Genomic DNA, 9,920 nt, shown 5'->3' with positions numbered 1-9,920 from the left:
GCCAAATGGTTATTGAAATAAAAGCGGGGTGGGGGGCAGATCCTAATCCAGACTTTGGGACAAACAAATTGGGCGCTAAGTTGCCCGTTATGGGTTTTATGTATGTGAGGGGGTGGTGGTCATAATTTGATTTTCCCTAGTCCAAAAGTTGCTGACCTTGATGATGATGATGATGGCATAATTGAGGCGGCTATTTGTGGTCGAAATAAACATTGATTTTATGTTTAATATTTGTACACGTTTATTGTTTATGCGTATATAATTTACAGGCAGAGCTTTTGAGTGGCTCTGTTAATTTTTAACTTAATCGAAGCATACATTTAGGCACAAGCTATTCACACGAAATGTTAAATTAGAGTTTAAGATCCAAGCTTACAACTACAAGTTGGCATTCAGTCGGGCAAAGTGGCATATACAAAATCATTCACTCTTTGACTTTCACACAAATCCACATGCACTTTCATAATTCCAGCTAAAAGTATGCGGCGAAAAACGTTTTCAAATGTAAAACTCAACAAATTTGGGTAAAAAACTGTAAGCTGAGTCTCACACCTCGGGTTCTTGCACGCACTAAGCTTGGTTGGTTGTTATCTTGGCTGTTTGAATGTTTTTCCTCAGTGATAACGAGAAAATTGCGATATACTATCTTCATTTGGCGGAGCCACCAGCAGAATGGGCTGCAAATTCAAGCCAGTAATCCGTGGATTGGATTTCCTCGAACCCGCCAGACTAATGGCATCTGTGAGATACGCATTGTTGATTTCACCTGCGGGAAATAAACAAAAAATAGATTATTTATCCAAGCAAAAAAATAGGGTATCGCATAACCATACCTTTGTACAGCGAGTTCTGATAAATCGGATCTGGCTGCAGGCGCACGTGCCTCGTGGCCAAGATGAACGCCAAAGTGGCCAAGACCACACCATCTATGCAACCGATTATGGCCAGTGGATAAGCCCAACGAATGCCGCACAAGCCAAGCTCAAAGCGATTCGCTTCCGGGCCACAGATCTTACGGAAATCATCCGAGTTCCAGCCAAAGGGAAACGCCGCACAGGCCACAATCATACACAAAGCTGGAACAAATAAAAATTAGTTAACAAATTATCATCAGAGAACACACATAACAACTTTGTATACACAAGAACGTGATGTTTTCGATATGGTTTACTATTGAAAACAAAATAGTAGAGTGAGAGATAGTTCACCATACCTGATATAATTTGCATCCAACCGCAAAGGTGGAAAACACGCGTTGACTTCATAAACAGCAAACAAACCAAGAAGAATATGGTCAACAAGGCCAGAGCAATGGCGCCCAGCATAAAGAATGTGGCCAACTGAAAGCAGGTAAATAAAATAGAAAATTGTCATGTAAGCAATTCGTATTTAGTTTTTTACCATTTCCGTTTTTTGTTTAACGTACATTTATGTCTTTAACTTAACTATAAAACGAGTTGCAAGCCATTAAAGGTTTGGCCTTCGATAATAAATTGCTTTATAGATATTATAAAAAGTTTTCATATTTTCATTGAGGTTGATTATAGAATGTGACTTATAATTTTTAGTAATTAAGTCCTAAGAAACCTCAGAGCCCAAAAGAACATAATATAACATAGTATTTAACACAACAACGAAGACAAAAATATTTGTCGCTTAGAGTTTTTTTCCATTTTTGTTTTTTTTAACATGGAGAAATATAAATAAATAAATAAATATAAATATTGAATTTAGAAAAGATTGAAATATCTAACATATTTAAGTTAAGTGCAATATTTGTTACATAAAGTACTTAAATAGTTTTATATTAAACATGCTATTTAATATATTTTATGTTTATCACTATAATCTTTTGTTTTTTAAATATTAAAAATTACATTTTTAATTCTATATATGCTTATTTGCTTTACTATCTCTAATTAATTATTTATGTTTTAATTGACTACTTATTGGTTTGCAATTAGTGTTTGTCATCTCGAGGCCATTCCAATCAGTTTAGGATATTAAAAAGTTTTTTACCAAACCCAATTAAATGTTGTATGAAATCTAATCATTTTCAAATAGTTGAATCACAGGTATAAGACAGGTATACACCTCACCTGAAAGGAGAATGTGGGCACTTCGAAGATGCTTTCCCATCGTCGGCGGCAGTTGTCGAAGATCTCGTCCCGCTGGCACTGCTGCCACAGACCGAGACGACCAGCTCCATCGTTATCCGGATCACCGATCCACTCTGCAGAGATATACAAAAGAGTACACAGATCAAATACTGAACTTTTTGCAATAAATAGGCACAATCAACCCACCTGGTGTCACGAAAGCTACGATGCCGATGATGGCATAGCAAATGGTGAAGATGGCCCATAAAACGCCGATCGCCTTGGAGTTGCGGATGTACTTGGAGGCGTACAGATGCGTGGTGTCCACGTACTCGATCTTCGTTCCCATTTTGTGGACTTACTTTAGAGAGTGGGGAATGCTTTGTTCACCTGTGTGTAGAAGCAAAATCAAGCGTGGTTAAGTGTTTGGCGACCAACTTCATGGTTTATAATTGGAAGATGGAACCAAAGCAACCAGGGCAACTTTAACATTTGCGTTTCGGCTGGTCATAAATCGGTTTTTGGGTACTTTTTATTTAAGCTGATTAAATTGGCCAGCTTTTTGGTTTGATGACCTCGCGCGGCAGAGTAATGAGCTGAAGTCAGGAAACTCTGATGCAAGAGTCGCAAATAATAACTTTCCATCCATCTGAATGTGTCGTGTCCACTCAAAAAACATTTTCAAATCATTAAACATGTTTTTATGAGGTTTTCCCCTTCACTTCAATCAAAACATTCGAAATTCGAATGCGAATGATAATCGCGAAAAAAAATAAAGAGAGAGAAATAGCTGGGGGCTACATTTTTGGTTTTGCTTATGTAAATGAGCAATTATTTGGCCAAAAAAAATTTAACGACTATTTCCAATATATTGCCTCATATCTGCCACTAATTCTATGTCAAAGGGAGAGAGCCATTATGCAAAAACCGTGTGCGGATTGACTGCCTAATTTTAGCCATGATTCATGGCTCAAACTGGCTGGCGATCAATATAAACTCGTTTGCGATTCGGACAAATTTTTAATAAAAGACAAGAAAAATGCCAAGCTCGTAAAATGCAATTTCATTAGCTTTGTCTAGAGATTTCCCAGCCTTGTGCTCATGCTTAATTTATCATATTTACCTTTTATCTTGACGCTGAGGAAACTGTAACACAAAAGTCTCTGCCCGTGAGAAGTACAACAAAAGGAATTTGGTCAAGATTGGTTCATTAAGGTGAATTAAAGCCATGGCAAACAAAGAGAATAAGACTCAATTAGAGTTGGAGTTGAAACTTGGAACTTGGAATTTAGAGTCCAAGGCAAAAGTGGAATCGATTAACACAACAATGCTAACAACAAAAGAGAGAGTCGGGCACGAAGAACCAACAATCTAACAAACAAACAAACGCAAACAAACAACAAGCCCAACCCAGTAACATAATGAAAACTTTCCTGCCGGCACGTGATAGCTTGTCTAAAAACAAATCCAAATCGATGGAAAATCTTGTCCATGAGTCATGAGTGAAGCTGGAAAAGCCAGTCTCGGGAAAATTGCTGTGGACCAGACAGACAAACCGCAGACGTCTAACTAATAATAACTTCCTTTATCTCCGTTCGACCGTTGGAGTTTCCAGTGGTGTAATTCGTAATTTGCAGTTGGCTTTCAGTGTATTTTTTTTTTGTTTGGTTGGGCGTGTAAAACTTAACTGCATTGCTGCTTTTTCGGATTCGAAAGTGACCAAAAAGAAAGTGACCAGCGGAGAGCCTTCTAAAACCGTTCGTATGACGCAGCAAAATCTGTGGATTGGAGTTGGAGTCTGGCTTGACTTGGGTTACACTTACATCCGCTCACCGGCCGGCGGCGGAGTATTCGGCGGACTTTCCGGACGAGTTTCACTTGCACAGCAAAAAATATAGCAGAAACATTTCAAAATTTGGATATACAATGCAAGCAAAAGCGAAGATCAAAACAATATGTTGAAAATTCACATGAGCCCTTAGTAAAAGTTGTATCATACCATTTATGTTCCTTTAAAATGAATTCCGACTTTTTAGTCGAGCACAGCAAATAATTATAGAAATGAAAATTTAAGCATTACATCATTAATTATGTTTTAAGCATTAGAATATTTATAAAAATGTGAAACTGAAAACTGCATATTATTCAAATATTCGTTCATTGCATTTCAACATTTACTATAATAATTTTTGTAGTAAAAGCAATAATTTTAAGAAAATAGTAATTGTAAGCTTTATAAATAGATTCCTCAAAATAAAATTAAAACAAAATCGGAATTCGAATACGACAATATTTAGGTAGTAGCAAAAAACTACATCAAAATAATGCTAAGTAACAAAAATAATTGGTTCAGAAAAAAAATCATAATCAGAGAAAAAATCGTATTTCAAAACATTTTATATATGCTTATCATGTGAAGTTTTTAGCTTATGTTGACCTTAGCTGATTTCTTTGGACTTTTTAAAAACTTAATTTCAATTCAAGATTCAAAATTTTAATTTATAAAATATAATGATAAAACAAAATCAGTTGAACATCTACTAAGTAAACCGTTTTTATCATACGAAGTAAGATCAGCTTGACCCCCATATCACAACATTGTTTTGTTTCCTGTGCACTGCAATAAATACTCAAAAAACAAGCTGAAATTAACAGCTTTGGGTGAATTGCAATCTCAGCAATTACGGCGACTTTTTAGCTGATACTGCACATGCTCGTATGAGCGACGAAATAAGGTCAGTTGGGTAATGGCAATACCTTAAACGTGGCTAGCGGCAAACTGAGAAATGCCACTGGAATTGCAGTGACAGTTGCGAAAACTGCACTCCAAACTGAGAGCAGATCGGGCTTTCTTTTCTTTCCATTCAATTTCCATTACCATTTTACCAACATTGGTCATTCCACATCACCCTGATCTCCCAGATGACTTTCTACTTTATAAACATAAATTTCACATTAGGCACAGACGACCAAGAGAGGTTGAGTACCCCGTGTCTGAATCGGCTTTTGACTTTGATATGGAGGTTCCCTCACCTCCCAAGACTCCAAAAAAAAAAGAAAAAAAAACACCGACCAATTGGCCGCCGCACAGTTGCAATTAATTTTCACATTTTCAGCTTTTCACCGACTAAGCGGGGGAAAATCTCTCATTGTTACGCTTGGCGATCAGGAAAACACTATATAGTATGTAACTAGTTTGTTTTGGGCCAACAAAGTGGAACCTAAAACACGTCGAGGGAGCTTGATCAACACGTTCGTAGTGTCTCAAAAAAAAACGTTGCTAAATTTCAGGCACCACCATATGGAAACTGGTTCCTACATTTCAGAATTATGCGGAAATGTCGTTTAAAGTGGCTCTTGTTTCATGTTTTTATTTCGAATATTTACGCTTTTGGCCATTTCTTTTGGGTTACCCTGTGTGAGTTATTTTTTGTTGGTGCCATGATCGTTTCTGCATACATTTTGTTCGGAACGATTTCTTTTTTTTTCTTGAACAACAGAGAGAACCACAAAACGGAACGGGATTGAAGACCAGGAGAACCGGCAAAACATAACTTTATTTTTTGTTTTTTGCGGTCAGTTACTCAATGTATTGACAGCCTTTACAGCTGCCATCCATCTTGGGTGAAGCCCGCTTTTTTCGAGAGTTTACTTCTTTTTTTTTGCGAAAGTTGGTGGCATCCACACACGGCCCCTTTGAAGCGTCTCCAATAAAATTGAATCCCATCTGAAGCTGGTCCGCTCACTCAACTCATTCACTCTGCTCGTGGGCCTTAGGTATGTGTCTCTGTTTTTCTACGTTTTTTATTAGATCACGATTCGGATGTTAGCAAACATTCGCGCATACCAAGAGCCAGCCAGCACGATGAACGGGGCCCAACATCCAACTACAATGGGGGTCTATACATAATAGTAACTCACACCGGGATTCTCCACTGAGCTTGGGTCTACGAAAGTCAGGGGCGGCTAAAGATTCTTTTGGGCGCTTTTTAAGGGTTTCTAAGGACCTAACCTTAAAGTGTACTACAAAATATTAAGGAGTAGCAAATATTACAAAATATTTGAGTACTAACATTCATTATAACCCATTTAACTTTAAGTTTAAACTGATTTTCTCAGACAAATGTTTTAAAGACAAGACAATGCTTTTCAAATATTTATCCACCAAAGTTTGGCAATAAATTTCCCTTTTTGTTGCTGTTTTTCAAGCGCCCTATTTTCATGCCCTTCGACACGAAGGCCGCCACTGCGCAGCCGCAGAAGTTTCAGTCGAGATGCTCGTTTGCCTCAAAAAAAAATGTATAAAAACAAAACCAAACAGAAAAACAAAAAAACTGTGCCTCTTTCTGGTTTTTCACGTTACTCGGGCGCGCGTTTTGTGCCGCTGCTGCAGCAGTTGTTGTTGCAGTTGCAGTTGCAGCAGCAATTGTTGTTGCTGTTGCAGTTTCAATACGCACGTCTTCACATTGCCAAGATATATAGGTATGTGTGTCTAGCACACTAAGAAAAATTCCGTTATTAATATAAATAGAAATTCAAATTTTTGAAAGCGTTAAAAAAATTGTTTTTTGTTTTAGCTACTAGATACTATTTTTAAATAAAAAAAAATAATTTGATCAAAAGTTTTCTAAACAAATAGAAACTTGGGGAGTTTGGTGTGAATTTTTTAATTTTATAATAATATTTTAAAATATTTTTCCAAGTGTAAGCATTCTTTTGAATGTGTTTTTGCACTTTGCAATATTGTTGCTGTTGTATCTAATGTTGCATATATATATATATATATATATATATATATATATATATATATATATATTTTTTTTTTTTTTTTTTTGTAAGTTTTCACGTTTTTATGTTGCTTGAACTTTGTTGCTTCTGTTGTTATTGTTGTTATTGTAGTAACTGCCATATAGTTGTTGTTTATGGCTGGCTTTATAGTCGTTCTTCGACTTTTTTAAATGGCAAAAACGGGGCGCAGTTTTGTCGACTGACATTTACTTTTGCCGTTAAGATCGAATTTACTATAATTTGAGGATTTGCAAACTCTTGCTTTTCCATGCGAATTTTGCTTACGTTATTCGAGAACAGGTTTCGGCTTTAAACTGGACTTGGGTGTTGATTATTGTTGTGACTTTAATATATTACTATTTTTCGCGAGCTTGCATTAATTATTGAAAAAATCGCGGGCAGAGAATTCGATCCGCTTCTTCGGAAGAAACCGCTAAAACTGAACCGTCGCGTTCGGCGCTGAAAAACGAACTGAATATTTCTTGGCATTGGAAGTCTAAGATACATTCACATAGATACTCACATTCACCTGGTCTTACCTGTGGCTCAAACGTGTGTGTCTGTGTGTGTCTGGGAGAAAGAGAAAATGAGAAAGAGAGAAATAGATAGAGAGTCCAGGTGAGAGTTCCCGATCTTGGCCCGCCTTTGATAAGTGCAGCGAAAATTGTTAGCATTTCTTTTCAATCATTTTGCTCGATAAATAATGCAGCAATGAGTGTCTTTCCCTCAAAGAATTGCTGAGATTTCTCCACTTATCGTTTAGATAGCAATGAAAACTGGAGAAAGACCCGGGGAAAAAGAGAAAATTCGGGGGAGGTTTTTCACTGCTACCTGCAGGATGTTTGCTAAATTCCTGGGAATGCTTTCTTTGTGCAAGAAAATGCCAAGGCAAATATTTGATATGGGAATAACTATCCAACATGTGTCGAAGATTAGAATTTAGAGATTAACATTAAATAAAACACGGAAGGAAAGTAATTAAAAGAAACCTAATTTTAAATATTTAAAATATTTATATTAAATATCATCTTTTGTGGATAATTAAGTATCTATCTGACAATGACAAACTTACAAAAATAAGTATCTAAGAATATTTTAAAAACTTTAAAGCTACAGAAAGTATGCATCTCAATCAATTTGTTAATAAATAGTATTCCTTATTGACCATCTACCATTCGAACCATTAACTTTAACATTATTTTAAAGGTAATTATTTTAAATGCTTTTATTTAACTTGTTTTGTACTTACAAACAAACTGTAATATATTTGTTGGTTTCAAATTTCGAGCCCAAACACTTTCACTACAAGTATTAAAAATACAACCAAAATATTAAACTAAATAATATGAAAAACATAATAAAATATTAAATAAAAATATTACGGCTTACACCTGTTCTGCAGCTTAGTTTTAGACTTTAGCTTACAGTGTACAAATAAAAAATAAAATAAAAACTCTTGAATTTCCTTATCCACCTAAATTTCAAATTCACCACCCAGCGAACTCAACACGAGCATTCATCGCATAAAGTATCTCACATCTATAGCAACCACCTTCCCCGATAGCAGCTGACTTATCAGCTGTTCCCTTGAACCAACCCGTAGTTGGGCACACACTCACGTAGCTCTGAAATCTGAAATCAGAAAACCTCTGTAAAAATTCCCTTAAACATAATTAGACTGAAAACAATCAAGTAAACAAAAGTAAGATGAGCCCAATCAGCGCGGAAGACAAACTGAACTATGTGAAGTCAAAGATTGGAGAGTATCCCAACTTTCCGAAGGAGGGCATTCTATTCCGGTGGGTTATCATCACACGAGGTTATCTGAAAAGGGCACTAACTGTCCAACAATGGTGTTTATTGTTGGCCCATATTTTGTTCTTATCTGACTGTTAATAATGTAGAACCCTCCGTTTCCATGTAAATCATTTAGTGACATTTTTGGAGCCCTCACCGATGCCAAGGCATGTGTTTATCTGAGGGATCTGCTGGTGGATCACATCCGGGAAAGTGCTTCCGATGCGGAGATCATCGTGGGACTGGATTCCCGTGGCTTTCTCTTCAATCTCCTCATAGCCACTGAATTGGGAATAGGATGTGCCCCGATTCGCAAGAAAGGCAAGCTGGCCGGTGAAGTAGTTTCTGTGGAATACAAACTGGAATATGGTAGTGTAAGTAGCTCCCAATTATAACAAAGTTAATATAACTAGAAGAACCATCCTTAAAAAAAGAGGTCATACCATTATTTTAAGAACCCCTTTCTCCATTTCAGGACACCTTTGAACTCCAACGTTCCGCCATCCAGCCTGGTCAGAAAGTCGTAATCGTAGATGATCTACTAGCCACAGGTGGTTCTTTAAAGGCTGCCTCCGAGTTAATTCGCAAAGTGGGTGGCGTTGTCGTGGAAAGCCTGGTGGTTATGGAACTAGTTGGCCTGGAGGGTCGCAATAAGCTAGATGGAAAGGTACATTCCCTCATCAAGTACTGAAAGGAAATCAAATAGTGACGAGACGAAGTCCTTCCTCATTTGCATTTACATAATACCCCTTAAAGGGGCTTTTCAACTAGCAAATTTTTATAACAGCTTTGAAATGTTAACATTTTATAAAACAGAGGCGTATTTTTATAATGGAATATATTTAAAATTAATCTATTAATGAAACTTGTAAATTAGCTCATAACTGATAAGATGGATTGAGTAGAGCAGTGAAACATGTGAACATGGTTTTTAAAACAAAGCCAACTTAAACTGAAATAAACAGAAATGTGGACTTATTTTTAAATTGAAAACAATTATACATTTGATGCTATTTTTGGATAGTTTTCCGATCATAAATTAATGCTATTTTAGTTTTAGATGTTGTTAAGCTTTATTATCTGTCAATTGTTTTTATTTATATCAATTCGGTCTACAAAATTTAGAAAATAGATCTGTTGGGAAATATTTTTTCTGTTTCGGATGTAAGTATTTTGGCTAGTAACAGCATTCTATATATTTATTAGTATTGAATTGTTCTCGGGCACTTTAGTTGA

General features: G+C 36.3%; 2 protein-coding genes across 2 annotated transcripts; one reads left to right on the top strand and one right to left on the bottom strand.

Annotated features, from left to right (window-relative positions):
* Window positions 1-216: 216 nt before the first annotated feature.
* LOC128259319 (LHFPL tetraspan subfamily member 3 protein) lies at window positions 217-7,352 on the bottom strand. The gene is made up of 6 exons (XM_052991626.1): window positions 7,173-7,352; window positions 2,307-2,489; window positions 2,100-2,233; window positions 1,214-1,340; window positions 834-1,076; window positions 217-766 (listed from the first exon to the last, which is right to left on the bottom strand). The coding sequence occupies exons 2-6, from the start codon at window positions 2,446-2,448 to the stop codon at window positions 615-617; spliced, it is 798 nt and encodes a 265-aa protein (XP_052847586.1). The 5' UTR covers window positions 2,449-2,489; window positions 7,173-7,352; the 3' UTR covers window positions 217-614.
* A 1,090-nt stretch (window positions 7,353-8,442) lies between these two features.
* LOC128259016 (adenine phosphoribosyltransferase) lies at window positions 8,443-9,737 on the top strand. Its single transcript, XM_052991086.1, has 3 exons — window positions 8,443-8,686; window positions 8,821-9,058; window positions 9,160-9,737. Exons 1-3 carry the CDS (start codon window positions 8,595-8,597, stop codon window positions 9,373-9,375), a joined length of 546 nt encoding a protein of 181 aa, XP_052847046.1. The 5' UTR covers window positions 8,443-8,594; the 3' UTR covers window positions 9,376-9,737.
* The last annotated feature ends 183 nt before the right edge of the window (window positions 9,738-9,920 follow it).

Source organism: Drosophila gunungcola (assembly GCF_025200985.1).
Source record: "Drosophila gunungcola strain Sukarami chromosome 3L unlocalized genomic scaffold, Dgunungcola_SK_2 000005F, whole genome shotgun sequence".
Taxonomy (NCBI): Eukaryota; Metazoa; Arthropoda; class Insecta; order Diptera; family Drosophilidae; genus Drosophila; species Drosophila gunungcola.
The sequence above is the reverse complement of the archived record's forward strand: the minus strand, read 5'-3'. Positions and strand labels throughout refer to the sequence as shown.